General features: G+C 50.7%; 1 protein-coding gene across 2 annotated transcripts in view; it reads right to left on the bottom strand.

The window, feature by feature from the left end:
- Positions 1-1,357: 1,357 nt before the first annotated feature.
- The window catches only part of GNAL (G protein subunit alpha L), a 144,402-nt gene continuing 126,259 nt past the window's right edge, over positions 1,358-19,500 (bottom strand). The window contains exons 6-12 of one of the 2 annotated variants that reach the window (XM_004581640.2): positions 11,932-11,986; positions 10,773-10,846; positions 9,328-9,386; positions 8,805-8,925; positions 6,967-7,097; positions 4,686-4,753; positions 1,358-1,648 (exon numbers count right to left, since the gene is read on the bottom strand). In XM_004581640.2, the coding sequence (XP_004581697.2) occupies positions 1,502-1,648; positions 4,686-4,753; positions 6,967-7,097; positions 8,805-8,925; positions 9,328-9,386; positions 10,773-10,846; positions 11,932-11,986 (655 nt within the window). In that variant the 3' untranslated portion in view covers positions 1,358-1,501. The remainder of the gene's footprint in view (positions 1,649-4,685; positions 4,754-6,966; positions 7,098-8,804; positions 8,926-9,327; positions 9,387-10,772; positions 10,847-11,931; positions 11,987-19,500) is intronic. The other variant, XM_004581641.2, reaches the window with a different exon arrangement.

Genomic DNA, 19,500 nt, shown 5'->3' with positions numbered 1-19,500 from the left:
TGGATTTCTAATGGATTAGGGAATGCTGATTCACAGCACACCTGAAAGTGCTAAACATGAGAAGATTCGTGGAGTGATTTTCTGCATTTGTTTTAAGCGTTTAACTTTGGACATCTCTAGATCGGAGGAAACTATTCTGAAAGCTGTGGCTGTGGTCCAGCTGTACTGTGTGCCCTAACTTCTGAGGTTGCATTTGCAAATCCTATACGGGGGAGAAACAGCCATGAGTTTTGGGTGCGTATTTCAGTCCATGACCGAGGGAGATAACTGTCCTTGTTCCCCAGGGTCGAGCGCACCTGTTGACCCCACGCCGCTGTCTGACATGCGTCTGGTGGTGTCTGTTCCAGGTTGTGACTGAGCGAATGGATGCCTGGGCCCTCTGCAGTCTTTAAACAGCAAGGTAATCAAGAAAGAAATTCTCTAGACAGCTGTCAGTGGGGTCAGGGGCGGGGTGGGGAGGTGACGCAGCTTTTCTGAAAAGAGATGTCAGTTTCTCCCTTTGAACTGGGTTGAGGCTGAAGCACAGGAAAGTGAGCAGGTGGCTGCAGGACCTGCACTGGCATCAGACCGTTGCTGCCACTTTCTTACGAAGAAGTACTTGATAAAGTACCACGGGATAAAAGTACTCCGAATTCTACAGCAGTCATCCAGCCCCCTATTCGGAGTCAGCAGCAGGTAACATTGAGCACAAGAACAACACATTTGGTCCACAGGGGTAGCCGAGTCAAGGCACACTAGTCTACAAGGAGCTTTCCTTTAGTTGTGATACCAAAGAGTGTTACATCTTGGGGGTCTGTACAGTGTTAAGAACCAGCAACAAAAGGAAAGAGGCCAGGAGGCTGCACCCACATTTCATGGGGGTGTAGAAAATCATTGGTAGATGGGGACACGTTTTTTGCAGGAAGAAGTGTGGCTGATTTTCTGCCTAAATGGACAAGGCTTCAGGTGGCTATGATTGAAATGCCTGTGACGGGCAGCGCAATGGAAGGGGGTCTGTCCTTGTCCTGGGCATGGTACAGCTGGGAACGACCGGCCACCTGCCACCCTGCAGCGTCCTAAGGTGGCAGGAGACAGCGGTGTGCAGCATTGCGCACACACTTCTCTGCTTGATAACTTGGAAGAGTGTTTCTTCCCTGTCTAGCAAGCTATGCCTTTTTGCTGATGGATAAAGGGACAATTGAGTACCCGGGTCCCCGCCCAGAGAGATGTCACTGTGTTGTCAGCTCCCAGGAGAGTGACACACGTGGACGAGGCTGTTGGGAACCTGCGGAAGGCTGTGCTCCGTGAGAACAGGAAACTGCAGAGCCAAACCTGGGGTGGGTCAGAGGTAGCCGGAGGCTTGGTGGTTGCACGTGGGGTGTATCCAGAAGCGGGACAGATGCCGCCAGGTGAAACTAGAAATGATGTCCTACCATGAGCATGGGGGTTGGAGAAGCTTCCACCTGCGGGGTGTGAGGGAGCGGGTGTGGGGGCGGCGGGAAGGCGGGCAGGCAGCAGCCCCTCACAAGAGTTCGTACTGCTTGAGGTGCATCCGTTGGATGATGTCACGGCAGTCGTTGAACACCCTGCGGATGTTCTCCGTGTCCACGGCACAAGTGAAGTGAGGGTAGCAGTAGTGTTTGCCGTCACCCGTGGCCGTGCTGATTCTCTACAAGAGATACAGACAGAGTGTACCCACTGAGGACCACACAGCCCTGACCCTCTCCGGGATGGCCTTTGGGCAAGCAGTGCTTTGTGCAAAGGCCAGAGGGCTTTGGCAACAGCTGGATGGCTGCTGGTCAGCGCAGGAACCTGTAGCAGTGCAAATTGCATTCTGGGTACGCTGTTGGGGGCCACACAACCCCACAGCCTGGTGTAGCTCCGAGCACAGCTGGGAGGCAGCAGGTAAAAGCTCACTCAAAGTTTGTGGAAAATGGAATTAGCCTAAGTTTATTTTGTCTCAAAGCAACTTTTGAAACCCGTATAGAAGAGTTCCCCAAAAGTTGATGGAGTTGCTGGCCCTGTGGCACATGAAGTGGCTGTGGCAGGCAGTTGAGGGGAATGATCCAGCAACTGGGAGCTCTTTCTATATAGATAACAAATAATCTAAACCCCAAAAACACATGTTTCCCTGAACTGTCTAACGAGATAGAGTGTATAGGGAGGTGACTGAGGTATAGTGAGGTCATGTGGCTGGGCCCTAGCCCAGGCTGGTGTCCTTGTAGGGAGAGCAGCTCCGGAGAACACACAGTCCAGGGGCAAACAGGTGCTGCCCCTGGAGAATCAGCCCAGCCTGGGCAGGTGAACGTGGGGCCGCTGAGCCTCTTACGGAGCAAGCTCCCGATGCCAGGCACTTCTCCTCAGCTCTCTGTGCCTGCCAAGCCTCCTGGGAAAGCATTGTGATGGAAACGCAGGGTCCAGGCCCAGGTCTTACAGTCCAGCAGACCCCTCATAGATTATCCCACTGATTCTTAGCAACAGTTGGAGTTCTCTTAGCACTTACAAGTTTGTTTTAAATTATGGCCTCCTGGCAGTAGGGGGTAATACATCTTTTCAATCCTAAACACCAGGTGAGGTATTGGGCGCTCAGGCTCAGTGAATCTGTGGCTAATGCAGAAGGAAATAGATTTGCTTCTGTCATAATTAGCCTGGTTTGTCCTTGCCTGGGGCAAGGCTGCTGCGGGTCATAAAGGGCAGGTTCCTCCCTTTCCCAGACACTCCTGTGGCCCCTGACTTTCCTGAACAAAGATAAAGAAGGGTAAGGAAGACTGGGCTGTCTTGGACTCTACCCTAGGGCTGGACCCCCTGGCTGCCGCCCAGCTCCCTTGGGCTCTGCCCCAGGCGGTAACAGCAATGGTGAGCTCAGCTCAGTGGCCCAGGAGACAAAGGCATCTCAAGAATGCCAGATACCTTAAGAATGCCAGATACCTCTCTCCTTGGCTCTCCGGGGTCTGAAGCAGCCAATTTGGGAGGCCAGGGCTGTGTTCGGGTGACTGATGGGACCTAGGGTCCTGGGGGCTTTCACCACACAGCTGGTTGCCTCTCTTGTACATTCTACTGGGCTCCGACTCGGGGAGGTCCAGATGCCGTGTTCTTAGGCGGGAGGTGCAGAGCTCTTCCCCCTGTGCCTTCTCCCTTCTCAGTGGGAAGGCCCTGCCTTCCCCTCCCCCAAGAGGGGCCTCCTGAGTCCCTCCTCCTTTAAGGAGCTTTCTTCCCAGGCCCTCTGTTGCCATGGTCTCCACCACCGCCTCTCTCCCAGGGTTCACTCCTGAGCTGATCAAACGCACTGAAGCAACCTGGTTAGGGGCTGTCTCAGGGCTCAGCTGGTCTCAGGCTCTCATCGCCCCCCGGGCCAGCTTTGATCTACTGGTGGGGAATAAGAAGAGGCCTGCTGCAGGTTTAGATTTGTGTCGGAAAAGTCTACTCCTACCCTCCATCCAAATACCCAGTTCCTGGTTTTGGTCAACTTGTAGTCCTCATTAGAAGAGCAGACTGTGGAACACTGGTTACGTGGCTTTCTACTTTATGGTCTTATAAGATGCTCTTCCAAAAAAAAAAGGATTTCTGGGAGCCTGTGCAGTGGCATCATAAGTGAAGCTTCTGCCTGTGGTGCCGGCATCCCATATGGGCGCCTGTTTGAGTCCTGGCTGCTTCACTTCCAATCCTGCTCCCTGGTAATGCACCTGAGAAAAAAAAAAATAAGGATGGTCCACACATCCTTGGGTCCCTGTGCCCACATGAGAGCTCCAGAAGAAACTCCTGGCCACGGACACAGGCCCGGTATTGCTCGTTGCAGCCATTTGGAAAAAGGCTCAGTGGATAGAAGATCTGTCTCTCCTTGTCTCTCTTTAACTCTGCTTTTCAAATAAAAATACATTTTAATGCAAAAGGGCTGAATTCCAGGCTGGAGAGCTCCTCAGTGCACGCTGGTTCTGAGACTCCATGGCAGGGTGGCAGGTCGCACAGGTCCCGAGTGCACCAGCTGCTCTGGGTGGCTCCCGCCCTTCAGTGCTCCAGGACTGGGGCTGAGCATCATCATCACCCTCTAGCTCCCCCTGGTGTTCAGAGGGTGCCACCAGGCTGGCTGCTATGGGAAGGGGTAAAGTCCCTTCCCTGTGCTCGGCCTCCAAGCCTGGGGGCCGCGGCTCAGGCAGCCAGGGCTCTTGTTTCTTTGGATGTCAGTAACTGCCCACACATGGGAACATGCCCTTGGGAGTGCCCTGGCATTGACCAGCTTCAAGCTAGTAAAAGCAGTCAGCTACAAGCAAGAGGTGACGTTTTACCAACTGGTTAGATCCTCTAAGAACTATGTGTATAATTCTTTCACTTCTTACGTAAGCTTGCAATGACGTCAAAACAAAAAGTTGGAGGGAAACAAAAAAGAAATGTCTGAATTTGCTCCCTGTCCATCTTTGGCTTTAGCCGGCAGCTGCTGTGGATAGAGGAGGAGGGCTGAGTACTGTGAGCCTGCTCCGGCGCTGCTGCCAGGAAGCTGTGTGACTCTGGGTGGGAGACGCTGGGCTTCCCTGAACTCTAGTGGGCTCAGCTCTGCCATGCAGGCTACAACCCTTTCCATTCTCTCACCATCCATGGTTCCGGGTAAGAAAAAAAAATGTAATCAGAAAAGGATTAAGTAGTTTGCAAACTATATAGAACAGTGTTAACTCATGGTGGCAGGGAAAACCAAGGTTAATGGGATTACTTACCAAGAAGAGATCTCGGATAAAGAACTTGGCTCTTGTCACTTTGGGGTCTTCTCCTGCATCCGGTGTTGCTGAAATCACAGACGTGTCCGTTAGTGATCTGCACAGGTGGTAGTGCCAGGCAGAACACAGAGGGGATTACAGAGGGGCGCTGGCCACGTATGGCACACTTCCTCCCTGCTCTCCTGTCATTTACATGGCTACAGCTCCAGTGACACTGTTCCTTGGGGCACATACTTGTGTTGCCCCACAATTCTTGCATGGAGACCTAAGCTCCAGTGCAATAGAGCTGGGAGGAGAGGCCTGGGGGAGCCAATAGGTTGTGGGAACTCTGCCTTCAGCCACTGGTTGGGACCCAAGGTGGGTGGCTTCTCATGATAAGACCTGAGAGAAGCTACTCAAGGAAGGAGGAAGTCCCACCCCTGATCAAGCTTTGGATGCTCCCGGGCAGAGGTCGGAGCGAGACTGGATGGCCCGATTTGTATGGGATCTGATGGGCTGGAGGCTAGCAGTGGCAGAGGGAAGAACCTCTGCTGACCCAGAAAGGAGAGGGGAGGGAGAGAGAGAGAGAGAGGACAGAAAGACAGACAGAGAAGGCAAGCCCCCAGTGACCTAAAGACTGCACTCCCCAGAGCCTGTACCTGGATCAAGGCTTCACCCTGTTAGCACCAGCGGTCCCTGATTTGGGGATTTACACCTATGCCTGAGGTGGGGAGCAAATCCTATCCTAACTATAGCAATGTTCTCATGTAAGTGGCCCCCAGGGAACTTTGTCCATGTGTCCATGTGTTCCTTTGTCCATGTGAGAATAAGACCAGGGCTGCAGCATCCTTGGCAGGATCTTCTCAGGCTGCAGGTGGTGAGCAACATCCTCCTGTTGCTGATATACGACCCCATCTGGGATATTTGGTTACAGCAGCTGGAGCAGAGTGAGCCAGGTGGGAGAAAAACTTCTTAAAGGCTGTCCTCCCTGGCGAGCTTGGCAGGCAGGAGGGAGGGCTGGGTTCAAGCCGGCACAGCTGTGAGCCCCTACCGCCTGGCTCCTAGCAAGACTACCCCTCTCTGTTCCTGCCGCACATATAAATCAACCTGCTGTGGATCATTGGGATTCTGGGTCCTCCTTCGCAGAGTCCAGTTCTTGGGATAACTCCACTGCTTTCCATGACCTCATGGAATCTGGGGTCCTACGCTCTAGGCAGCCCACCTGAGTGTTATCCCACTGCTTTCTCAGCAATAGGATCTGTGGAGACTCCCGGGAGTGGAGGCTTGACTCGGACACTGCTGTGCTGGGCCAAAGGCAGGTACCTGCAGGGAGGGGCATGATGCCCACTGTGCTACTCAGCCTGGGGTGTGTGCTGGGGTGGTAGTTCCCCACCTCTGCAGCTGCATGGCATCCATTGGGGTAGGCTCTGGGCATGGGCCTTTCCTGAGGGTTGAAATACACTATGCTGTGCATGCAAGCTACTTCCAAAAACCTGTGGCAAAGGAATTACCAGACATAAGGATGTTTCAAAAAGCTCGTGGAAAGACAAAATGAAAAGATGTTTATTTTGGTGCAAACCAACTTGAAGTCCTTTTCATAATGTGCATTTCCAACAGTTTTTGAAGATCCACGTGGGACAGCCTCTTGGAAGGACTAAGAAGGCTGTCACAGGAGGTTAATCAGAGGCAGCCCGGCAGGGAACTCACCCTGGCAGCAGCACCCTGGTCATGCCTTCTTCTGTGGCAGTTTGAATGGGAACTCTTAAAAAGACATTTACAGGCAGAGTCCCAAACAGGACATTTTAAAACAGGTGGAGCATCTCCATTCCAAAAACCCTGAACTCTGAACATGCGAAAGAATCTCAGTGTTCTGAGCTCTGACATGACAGTGTAGACGGAGAATTCCCCAGCTGACCTCAGGAGGCAGGACACAGGCAGCAGGTGGGCGCATAAACGACACTACACAAAATCACTTGAGTCTCTAGGTACGAGCAGTATAAGAAACACAAGTGGATTTCATGTTTAGACTTGGGTTCTGTGCTCAGGATGGCGCATTATGTGTATGCCAATACTGCAAAATAAAATAAAATAAAAACCTTCCAAAATAAACAACAGTTCTGGTTCCAAGTATTTCAGAAAAGGGACCACCGGCAGCCTATAAAATGGGGCAGTTGGAGGGAGGGTTGATTCCAACTAGTGGTCTGCCTTTGATCCTTCAGAAGTATATGAATGACAGCTACAGAGCTCTTAAGAAATTGTTCATTCTGTCTCTCCGCTCCAGAACAATGTTTTAAAATCTCACCATCTTCGGGAACAGTATAATTTGCATACTCTGGGAAGTAGTCTTCAATTTTTGACTTCCCTGCCAAGACTTTTTCTGCCAGCATATCCTGTTTGTTCAAGAATAAGATGATAGAAATGGTCCGTAGCCACCTGAAAAAGGGGAGAAAGAAAAATGCGTATTTCACACACGCTGGTATCCATCAGTGCCTCTAACGTAGGAGCTGCAAGATTAAAAGGGAGATGTTGTCTTCTTTCTGGAGATACACAGGATTTCACAGTGGATGATGGACCTATATCCGCAGTGTCTCTGTAGGCAATGATGAGCAGGTGTGGGAAGTTAGCTGGCAGTGGCGTGTTTTATAACTCATTTCCACTGGGGATACACATCTATTAGCTCCAAAGCTAAAATTTGGTTCTATAATAAAAATACTTGGATCACAGACAAACAAAACAAACACACACAAACAACTTGTGATTAAGAGATAGAGAGAGCTCCTCTCTGTTGGTGCACGTCCCTGATGCCCCCACCAGCTGGGGACAGAAGCCAGGAGCCTGGCTCTCCTTCTAGGTCTCATGTGGGACCCACGTGGCACCTCTAGGGTGTGCATCAGCAGGAAGCTGGAATCAGAAGTGGAGCCAGGGGCCAGGTTGTGGCACATCAGGTTAAGTTGCCACCCACAATGGCGGGGGTCCTGTGTCAGAGCGCTGGTTTAAATCTCTGTTTCCCATCCAGTTCCTCCCTAATGTGCCTGGGAAAGCACTGGAAGATGTCACAAGTGCTTGGGCCTCTGTCACCCATGTGGGAGACTGGACTGAGGTACCTGGTTTGGGCTGTTTGTGTGGTCATTTGGGAAATGAGCCAGCAAGATGTCTTCTATTCCCTTTTGTAATTCTGTCTTTCAAATAAATTAATTAAAAATTATTTATTTAAGGTATTTTGAGAGAGAGAGAGAGTAATCTCCCATTGCTGGCTCAATTATGAAATGCCTGTAACAGCTAGAACTAGACCGGGTAAAGCTAGGAGTCTGAAGCGCCATCTGGGTCTACTGTTTGGGCGGTAGGGACCCAACTACTCTGCTATCATGTTCTGCCTCCCAAGGTGTGCCTCTGCAGGAAGCTGGAATGGGAAGTGGAGTTGGGACCCAAAGCCAGGCACTCCAATACAGTTCTGGATGCCACTGCTCCCTAAGGGTCTCTTAGGGATCACCTAAGGTATTTTCAAATGCCCTGAAGTAGAAGGCTTTGAAAAATCAAACATAAGTCCCGGCGGCGTGGCCTAGCGGCTGAAGTCCTCGCCTTGAAAGCCCCGGGATCCCATGTGGGCGCCGGTTCTGGTCCCAGCAGCTCCACTTCCCATCCAGCTCCCTGCTTGTGGCCTGGGAAAGCAGTTGAGGACGACCCAATGCATTGGGACCCTGCACCCGCGTGGGAGACCCGGAAGAGGTTCCTGGTTCCCGGCTTCAGATCGGCGCGCATCGGCCCGTTGCGGCTCACTTGGGGAGTGAATCATCAGACGGAAGATCTTCCTCTCTGTCTCTCCTCCTCTGTGTATATCTGGCTTTAATAAAATGAATAAATCTTAAAAAAAAAAAAAAAAAAGAAAAACCAAACATAATCCATTTTGAACCCCGGATAGAGAAGTGTTTAAAAACACATTGAGATGTCTTCTGCTAGCCCTATCAGGGCTCCATGGAGGAATACTCCTCATCTGAAGGATGTCTGGACACTCGATGAGCTAGATGGTCAGGAAGGAGAGAACACGAAAGTTTCCTACATCCTTTATGAGAGAATACCTGCAACGCTCCCCTCCGCCCCGCCCCCCGCTCCAGCTAACAGCGGCTGTGGGAGTTTTATGACCTGTTGTTCCAGATGCTTTCAAAGAGGTCCAGGGACTCCCTCAGCCTGTTGGTGTTGTTGTCCTCCCGGATGACCATGTTGTAGCTGCTACAGGCGGCCACGTAAATGATGGCGGTGACATCTGAATTGGAGAAGGAGACAGGAAACACCCCGGTAAGATGGGGGTGCTGAGCAAGTCCCCAACATCACTCTGCAGTGACATGAACACAATGAGGAGCTCCCCTCTCTACCAAACGACTGTGGGTTTGTGGTGCTTTGTGTATGGGATTCCAACCCATGTTTTCAACGTTGTGACTATATCAAGGGAATTGACTTGGGTCCCAAGTTACTGTAAGCTGAGTTATACGGGGATTCTCTGTAGGACACAATGGGACAGATTTAGGAAGGGACATGGTAATCTTCCATCAGTCGCATTGCTCCACACACTAGTTGAGCTAGAGATGGCCACATTCAAAGCTAGGCAGACCCAGGAGCAGTGTGAGTATGAGCGATCACCCCCATGGTCCTAAGGGCATCAGATCACCATTGAAGCACTGGATCCATTTTCTTCTCTCATCCCGCTGGCCACCGACATCAAACATGCTGTGGAAGAGTGAAAGGGAGATGGTTATGGGAACCCATCACATGTGGCTCCATTTTCTTCCCTGGGCCTCAAATCTCAGTCCTGTGCAATCTTGGGCTCCAGGTTCTACAGCTCCTCCCACACTCCACCCCTTCTCTGTCATCCTATGGGGTGCAGGTGTGACAGCAGCTGTCTGAGACACACAGTGGGCACCTAAGGCATGTACCACGTCTGGCTCAGGTACTGGAGCATCTCTGAGTTCAACACAAGTCTCCAGTGGGGGCAGCGTGAAGGCCAAGCTTCGCTCTAGTTTTCGGGTCCCTGCACCTGGTCTCTAGTGAGTCATGCACCTAGTCCCTTATGGAACTGTTCTCCCCACGGCCTGTCTACATCCACACATCTCCCTGGGGTGCTGCAATGGGTTCTTCTTGTCTCCCCAATTTGGGAAAGACCTCTGGGCCCCAGCTTCAGGTTCCCCCAATCTTGCACAGCCAGCGTGGCCATGCCCAGGTTTCCCATGGACTTCTCTGACTCTACAAGCTGGTCCCAGCCCCTCTTCTCATAGCTGTCTGCTGCATGTACTCCCTCTTCCATCTGCCCTTAGGGGGTTTCTGCGTCTACCTGTACTCCCTTCACTCTTCCCAGGCCTCTGAGCTCCCATGCATGTAGCCCACAAGCCCCAAGGTCTCTATTGACTTATTTTCAGGCTTTGAATCAGTGTATAGAAGACAACTGCCAGGGACTGGGTGTGACGGATGGTGTGTTTAGCGAATGCTTTAAAGAACACTTTTCATTTCCATGTTCAAGTGGGAGACAGAAAGAGCCTTTTAGGCTCCCATCCACTGGTTTACTTCCCAAATGCTGGAAATAGCTGGTGGCAGGATCTGGGAGTTAGGACTCAACCCAGGTCTCCCACATGGTGTCGGGAACCCAATGACTTGAGCCGTCACCCCTGTCTCCCAGCATGTGTATTAGCGGGCAGCTGGAGCCCAAACTCAAAGCCAGGTACTCTGACATGGGCGGGGGAGGGGGGAGAGCAGGTATCCCAACTACAAGGCTCAGTGCCCATCTTTGTGAATGCTTTGAAAACACCATGGCTCTTGAGGGCATCTGATAGGCAGACCAGGATGTGGCATGCCTGTCTCATCTTAAAAATAAATAAATAAATAAAAGAAAAATTTAAAGGACCAATGAAATGGATAGCTAGCAGGGACACTGTGGTTTCTATTCAGACCCTCATTTCCACTTTAGCAACGAGTGATTAAAAAAAAAAAACCAGCCTCTAAAATCTTCCCACCTGGAGAGGCCCATGACAACCTTGCCAGAACCAGCCCCCCACCCCAACCCCTCAAGGCTCCGGGCCCACCATCTCTGCAAGCAGGCCGCGCTCTCGAGTGCACACTCACTGAAAGTTCACTTTGTCCACTTGGAATCGTGTCTCGAAGATCCCCGAGGTTAGAACTCTGCACCTGAGGAGGTCCTGGGGGCCAGAAGAGGGAAAGGAACTGAGTTAGATCCTCAGTCTTCTTGTATGTGTGTGTGTGTGCGTGCGTGTGCGTGTGTGTGTGTGTGTGTGTTGCATTTTGTCAAATGATAATGTCTTCCCTTGTAAGGAAAAACAAACAACAGGAACTGTCCATCATCAGCAGCAGCATCCTCCTCCTCATTATCAAAGAATGCATCTTGCTGCCAGCTACCTGACAGCTGAATCACGGTGCCTAGTATTCTGGGGTGAGGACCAGCCAAGGGCTGGGAGGCAAGGCTAGCTCAGAACACATGTGACTGCATGAAGCAGTCGCTGCTCTCATGGACTGGTAGCTGTGGATATCCCCCCTCTCCTCTGCCTCCTGTGGTTCTCTCTGGAATTGAAGATGTGACTGCTCCCAGGGGATGAGGAAGCCACAGATCTGACACCTTGGGCATCTGCGGCGGGTGTCAGATTCCTCCCACCTCCCAGGCCGACCGAATCCTTTATGGTGTCCACCACGCAGCCACACAGTCATAATCCTGGAAGGCGAGGGGAAGTCCTCTTTTGCGGGTTTATGTGAGCATAATAAGTGCTGGGGACACCCATAATGGATCAAGGAAGCTACCACGGCTGGCATATCATCCTCCCAGGGGTGGATCCTGGAAACATTGGTTGGGGGGGAGTGGGGTGGGTGAAACATCTGAGCTCAGCAGCTCCCTCTCTGCTCCCTATAAATGTGAATTGGGGGGACTTCACACTGACTCAGCCTAGTCACTCTAGGGCACCCCAGAAAGTGGCTTGCATGTTACGTGGGGGCCAGCACCGAGGCCAGATGCAGAATGGGCATGGTTCGTGCAGCTGGGGAAGACAGGCTTAGTTCCCACAGGCCACGGGCACCAGGTATTCCCAGGCTGCACCTAAAGGACTTTCAAGTTAGCGACTCATAGGCTTAGACAGTGTCAGGCACCAGCAGGGAGCTGACACGCTATGGACACACATGGGGTATGGCAGCGACTTGCAGGCTTTTAGGTAATGGCTGAATAAAACTGTAAGTCACTGTGTTTCCAAAGAGTGAGGCAGGTCCTGACTGCCCTTACCTGGTCCGTGGGTGTGTAGTCAACCAGACTGACGCTGTCAATCCGTTCCAGGAAGCTGCAGAGAGAGCAGCGCGAGTTCAGAAAGGTCCCTGGGATTCTATCCTCTCCAGGCAGGACAAGTGCTGCGTCATTCCCACAAGCTCCGTGTGCACGGGGACGTCCTGCTTTCTGTCTGTTGAGTACGCATCTGTATGCTTGGCACCCCACTGCCGGCTGTTCATGCATGTAAATCTATGCACAAGTGCATATCACATGTGCCTTACTGCCACCTTGCTCTTATTGGTCTGCGATTGGGGGTTAGTGAGAATTGCGAGCAGAGGCTGGGGGCCTCCCTCCTGGGGGACCACTCTAGCACAAGAGGGTGGTATCATGAAACTGGAATAAGAAAGCCACATGTGGCCTGTTAGCCAAAGTTCCTAATAAGAACCAAACGTTGTCTTGTGTGTGTATGTGTGTATGTGACTGTGTGTGAGGGTACAGTTGCATGTGTGGCTGTGTGACTGTGGGAGGGTACAGTGGCGTGTACGTGGAGGGGCTGTGTGGTAGTGTACGTAGCTGTGTGAGTGTGTGTGTGTGTGACTGTGGGAGGGTACAGCTGCATGGGTGTGGAGGGGCTGTGTGGCGTATAGCTATGTGAGAGTGAGCTGTGTGTTGGCACACCTGCTGAGGCTGCCAGAGTAGGTCTGATCCCCTCCGTCTGATCTGTGCCACATAATCCAGGGTTGGAGAAGCAAGAACAGCTTGCGACAGATGAATGAATGACATGGGGTTCTCTCTACTCGGAGACCGCAGGCATGGCTCTGCCTCCTGCAGGAGGCCACAAAGGATACTGTTCCTGGCCTCCTGGGAGGCCCTCCTTGCCCACCTGTCTCAAACAGGAGCCCTGATGCCTGGGCCCCAGGGTGGAAGGCAGCTGTGTATTCTCTCGGCCTATGGGTCTCCTCCACAGCAGATCATCCACCACACACCTGCCGCATGGCCTGCCAGTCCTCCTGAGGGTCTGGTGGGGGTCAGGTGGGGGTAGCATCTCCATAGCTTCCATCCCTGCATCATTGCTCTGGCCTAACACCTACCTTTGACCTGCACCAAGAGCCACCTCCGTGGCAGGTGAAGCGTCAACAGAATGAGCGGACGGACAAGCATGGAGTCTCAACGCCGGGGACAGGAAGTGGTGGTGGGGCCTCACTAGGCAGGAGTGAGGTCAGCTCAGCTGGGAGAGGTGGGAAGGCTACAAAGGGAGACTGCTTTGGTCTGATGTGTTGCGTGGGTCACTAAGAAGCCAAAGTACCTTTCGATGGAGGAGACGCTGTAAGCCCTGGCAGGTGCCAATGTCTACCTAAAGGTGGGTGAAGGGCCTGGGATGAGGAGTTGGCTTCGAGCAGGAGGTGCAGGAGGGAGACCTCGGAGTCTCTGATGAAGGCAGAGATGCTGTAGTAGCAGTAAGAAGGGAGCTTTGGTGTATAGCCCTGACCCAGGTGTGAGAAAGTACTTCTCTGTGCTCAGAGATGGCCCCGCCCCTGGACCATACACAGGCAGCACCAGGGAGGCGGGGCGGGAACAAGTCAGGCCTGAGGGGGAAGGCCGGATGGAACTAATAACCGAGTATGAAGTTTAGGGCTATAGTTAGAATTTAGGAAGTAACCAATTTATCCCGCAGTGCACATAGGGTGGAGGTAGGTGGGCGAATCTATTCATATGGTAACAATGGTGGAAAGAATGAGGGCTGGTACATGATTAAATGCTGCCTTCCAAAGGAACTGGTGGGAGTCCCTTTTTGCAGGCTATCAAAGAGAAGTGATTCTGAGATATGCTGACAAGGAGAGGTGGCAGCTTCTCTCCGCCCCTCCAATCAGCTCTGACAGTTACTTCCATGGCCTCTGAGACACCTGGGGGGCCACAGGGAGCATTTCCAAGGGTATTTCTGGAAGGCCACTGATGCCGTACGTGCTGAGCTCGTGGAGTTGTGCTGTGCAATAACATGTGAAAATTCATCCGTGAACGTCAACCCCCCCCCCCCCCAGTTTTTTCAATAGAACTGAGAATAGAGAGGCAAGGATGGGCGTGTGGCCTGGTGGTTAGGCAAGGTGGGTGTTTGGCTGGTGTCCTAGAGTGGAATGCCTGCAAGTGGGTTCTGGCGTCAGCCTTCAGTTCTGGCTTCCTGCTGGTGTAGGTCTCCAAGAACGCAGAAGGTCATGGTCATGTACTTGAGTTCCTGGGGCTTCCACAGGGGACTTGGTTTGAATCCTCACCCCTGGCTTCAGCCTGGCCTGTCCTCAGCCATTGTGTTCATTTAGGTCAGACAGACGGGAGCTCTTCAAATAAGAAAACAAAGAGAGGGAGCCATGCCTTGGTGTAGCCCATTACGACTCTGCCTGCAGCATGGGCATTCCATATGGAAACCGGTTCAAGTTCTAGATGTTTCACTTCTGACTCAGCTCCCTGCTAATGGCCTGGGGAAGCCACGGAGGATGACCCAGCTGCTTGGGCCCCTGCACTCATGTGGGAGACCTGGAAGAAGCTCCTGTCTTATGGCTTAGGACTGGCCAAGTTCTAGCTATTTCGGCCATTTGGACAGTGAGCCAGGAGATGGGAGATTTGTGCCTGTCTCTTCTTCTCTCTCTGTAAATATGCTTTGCCAGTAAAAGGAAAATCATTTTAAAAAAGGAAAACAAGAATACAGGGGTATAAATTAGATGAACTAGTACGCTGATAGGGCCAGGTCCCTGGAAGGATGAGAAAAGGTGGAATGCTTTGACAGGTGCACCAGATCCTTACTTCCCAGCAGCTGCCTTGAGCAAGACCAAAGACAAGCAACAGAAGGGGGGTTAGCTGGGTTTTCCTGTTGCTTTGGGTTTTGAGTCTTAGCAGAATAGCAAGGAAGCAGCAAAGCCACCTGAGTTTTCAGTTTATCATGAGACTAGAAGTTAGCATGTGCATGGAAGATGGGAAAGGCCTTCTGATGGCACCTGCTTTGAGCAAGCTGGACAGGATTATAATCCTGGCTCTCTGAATTGTGTGTCCTCACCTCTGTCAGCTGCTTTCTGTTTTCACCACTCGCCGACTCCACTGCGTTTTTTCTTTAAGGATTTATCTTATGTTTATTGCAAAGTCAGATATACAGAGAGGAAGATCTTCTGTCCCCAAGTGGCTGCAACGGCTGGAGCTGAGTTGATCCAAAGCTAGGAGCCAGGAATTTCTTTCAGGTCTCCTATGTGGGTGCAGGGTCCCAAAGCTTTGGGCCATCCTGCACTGTTTTCCCAGGTCACAAGCAAGGAGCTAGATGGGAAGCAGGGCTACCGGGACACGAATGGGCACCCATATGGGATCCTGGCATGTGCAAGGCGAGGACTTTAATTGCTAGGCTATGGTGCCAGGTCCTCCACTGCACATTTTTAAGGCTCCATTTCAACCAGATTTGTGAGTCTTCCTCTTTTGGAGCTGCCTCCTAACTACTGCAGCAAGAGGTTTTAATCTTTCATAAATCTTGCTTTGCTCACTGATTTGGCTGCATGGAGATATTCCTTTCACATAAGAACCAAGGTAATCTGTCTTTCGTATCAATTTCCCCTTAACAGTGGTACATTTAGGCCAGCCTTCCACCTTGATTTTTGGTTCAAACTGATGTGTTTTTCAAATATGTTGTAGAAGTGCTTCTTCAAACTGAGTCTCCTGCGACTGTGTATCTGAAGATGGGTTTTAATCAGGGAGTCTTCCAAAGCATACACAGAATTTTGCATATAATTACATGTTCAAGCAGTCTCAGGCTACCCAGAAAAATTGAGCAGATTTAAGAATGACAAAGATGGGGCCGGCTTTGTCAAACCGTATGGGAGCCATTCTAGCACTCGGTGGTTCCACTTTTGATCCAATTCCCCGTTAATGTGCCTAGGAAAAGCAACAGAACATCGTGCAAGTGTGTAGGCCCCGGTGCCCGCATGGGGGACCCGAAGGAAGTTCCTGGCTGCTGTTGGACTGGCCTAGTTCTGGTCATTGTGGCCACCGGGGGAGGAGGGTATGAACCAGTGGATGGAAGCTCTCTCCCACCATTTCTCTCTCTCTCTGCTTTTCAAATGAATGAACAAATCTTTTTAAAGAAAATCATCAACACCACCAAACTACAATGATTACAAACTACAGTAGTGGGAGAGCAATTTTGATGTTGACTTTTTTGTTCTTTCCTACCATAGCTGAGGATGCTCTTAGCTGCAGATATAGTTTTTTTCCTTTCTAAAACCACATCTGCAAGGCACAGTGACAGAAAGAGACGGAAAGGCAGGGGTCCGAGGGGATACGTAAGTAGCTAGCTTGTTCACAGGTTGGAAGCCGTATCTTAATCCTACTCAACCACCTACCAATCAAATGCTTTTGGCAGGAAGTACTTCCCCCTGTCTGGGACCTGGGGTGGTCTGGCATGGGGAGTGTCTTCTCCCATCCCCGCTCTTGGGGCACACAGAGGATACAAGGTAGAAACATCTCTCTCTTACCCCCTTCACTCTCCCCAGCCCACTGGATTCCTGCACATGCCCCATGGGTATCTGTGATTTTGTTATCTTTTAAATAAATGTTACCACTTTCTATGCTATATTTGTGCCTGTCCTTAGTATGCTATATTTGTGCCTGTGTCCTTAGTATGCTTTTTAAGAGGCAAAAACTCAGAAAATGAATAGTAAGCTCAACATAGCCCATAACACGAGAGATATTTCATCTGCTGGTTTACTCACTAAATACCCAGAAGCAGCCAGGGCTGGGCCAGGCTGAAGCCAGGAGCTGTGAATTCCATCTGGGTCTCCCTCACGGGTGGGAGGAACCCAATAACTTGGCTGTCATTCTTGGCCTCTCAGAGCTGGATTCCAAGCGGAGGCAAAAGAGGCAGGACTTGAACCAGGCACGCTGATATGGAATGAGCTGTCCCAAATGGTGTCTTACTTGACCAGCTGTGCGACAACTCCTGCCCTGAAGACATGTTTTTATTTTCATCATTCAGGTCCCACTTCTGCTTGCTATTGACAAAACAATCAACCAAGCAATGCTTTAATTTTTTAAAAAATCCCATTTCTTGTCTTTCTCCCCACTAAAATAATCCAAAGTCATAGAATTCTGATGGTCTTGGGATTGGCCGCAAAGAGGGGATATCAGGAGAGTCAGGAAAAGATGAAAACAATTTTGCTAAATGCCTTTATAATGAAACTTCTGGTTCTGAGGATACACGACTACATTTAATTGAGAAATGTACTTGGTCTGTATTGTGAAACTACACAGCAAGTCAGAATTCTGCCAGGCAAGCAAAATCTTTTTTCTCAACGTGCTACTGAAATTAATTCATGATACTAATCCACAAGATAGAAAAGTGCTGGTGGAGAAAAATAGTACCCATATGGGGATGAAGCATTTTACAGATAGAATTAAAAGATGTTCATTTTGGTGCATATTTTCAAATACATGTATTTTTTTTCCCCCAGAAATACACTTTTCATAAGCTCTCGGAAGAAGCTTGTATGCATGGGTTTCGGATTTACTTGTCGAAATAAACTCATTTTCCATGAACTTTCTGAATTCTCTTTTACCAAGCTGTTCTAATGTGCAGCTAGGGTCCCTGGTCTAGCATCAATCACACTGGCTACAAGTCCAAGGCAGCTGAGCGATCGCCAGGAGGTTGACCAGCAGTCTGAAGCCCTGTCCACTCCCCCGCCCCACGGAGATGCTGTGTGCAGCCCTTCTGATGCCTGCTGCGCCTGCTTCCCTCCTCAGGTGAATTCTGGCCTTTCAGGCCACACCCCTTGCCAGCTGTCCAATGGCATCCTGTTCCTTTGTGTCCAGTCAGCTCTCCATTCCCGACCAGACTCCACGACCTCTCAGCTCCCACATCTTTCCTCTTAAAGTCAAGCTTGTCCCACAGTCGCTCTTAGCAGCCAAGTCCCCGGTGCCGCTTTCAGGCAAGCTGCCTGATCCTGTGATTAATCCCTTTCTTAAATGACGAGATATAAAATGCAATGAAGTGCACCCAGTGTATTTTTGTGTTCTTCTGACAGATTTTTTTACTCTGAATACAGCTATATCCATTTTCTTTTTATGTGTATGCCCTATCCTATCTACCTCGCTGGTTTGTTGAATGTCATCTAAGGGCAAAGTTGTTGTTTCTTTATTTGTTTGAATTTCTAGAAAAGGGCCCAGCGCGATAGCGGCTGAAGTCCTCGCCTTGAATGCTCCGGGATCCCATATGGGCAGCTGCACTTCCCATCCAGCTCCCTGCTTGTGGCCTGGGAAAGCAGTGCACCTGTGTGGGAGACCCAGAAGAGGCTCCTGGCTCCTGGCTCCCGGCTTCGGATTGGCTCAGTTCCAGCCGTAGCGGCCGCCTGGGGAGTGAATCATCGGACGGAAGATCTTCCTCTCTGTCTCTCCTCCTCTCTGTATGTCTGACTTTGTAATAAAAATAAATACATCTTTAAAAAAATAAATTATAAAAATAAATTTGTAGGAAGAAGCTCCACGGAGCTGGCACTTTATATATTCCTGTCTCAATCGCTCACCGTATCCATTCTGAATAAACACACACGGTCAAGCTGTTTGTGCTCCCACTATTCAGACAAACGTGGGGCAAATGTAGGACATTATGACCCTGGAAGGTCAGTGAGCACAGGATTACAACCGATTGGATAAATATTTGTATGAGAACAACCGAATGGATACCTTTTGTATAACTGATTGGATATCATTTGTATGAGAACAGCTGAGTGGACAACATGTGAATAACACAAAACAAGAATTCCAAACAAAAGTATAGAAAGTTGGGCCTGGCGGTGTGGCCTAGCGGCTAAAGTCCTCGCCTTGAAAGCCCCGGGATCCCGTATGGGCGCCGGTTCTAATCCTGGCAGCTCCACTTCCCATCCAGCTCCCTGCTTGTGGCCTGGGAAAGCAGTCGAGGACGGCCCAAAGCTTTGGGACCCTGCACCCGCGCGGGAGACCCGGAAGAGGTTTCTGGTTCCCGGCATCAGATTGGCGCAGCACCAGCCCGTTGCAGCTCACTTGGGGAGTGAAACATCGGATGGAAGATCTTCCTCTCTGTCTCTCCTTCTCTCTGTATATCCGGCTTTCCAATAACAATAAAATCTTAAAAAAAAAAAAAAGAAAGTTTATGGGTTTTGTTGATAAGGTCAATACTTCCTCCCTTATTCCATATGACCCTTAGTGTATAAAGTCTGACTGTCAGTCAGAGTCCACGCGTGTTATTATCGGCTCTGTGCACCAAGTCCATCGCTGCAGGGCAGCGACAGGCACACATTTGGGCAAGTGCTGTAAGGGGTCCATCCTTGGGGAACTCATAGCCCTGGCTTTCCTTTCTGGTGTCCCTTGTCATGCTGTATAAGCAGACGCTGCCAGCAGCAGCCCCCGGGGTTCCGGACCAGCCCCAGGAATCCAGACCAAAATAGCCACTGGTCTGATTCCTAAAGCAACTTAGCACACCTGGGGAAATGAAGCCAACAGTTGATCTGTAAAACAAAATTACAAGGGTCTGTTCAGCCTTTTGCTGTCAGGCCTGGACTTTAGCTCACCTGGGTATGGTGTATATTG

Source organism: Ochotona princeps, chromosome 21 (assembly GCF_030435755.1).
Source record: "Ochotona princeps isolate mOchPri1 chromosome 21, mOchPri1.hap1, whole genome shotgun sequence".
In the NCBI taxonomy this organism is placed as follows: Eukaryota; Metazoa; Chordata; class Mammalia; order Lagomorpha; family Ochotonidae; genus Ochotona; species Ochotona princeps.
The sequence above is the reverse complement of the archived record's forward strand: the minus strand, read 5'-3'. Positions and strand labels throughout refer to the sequence as shown.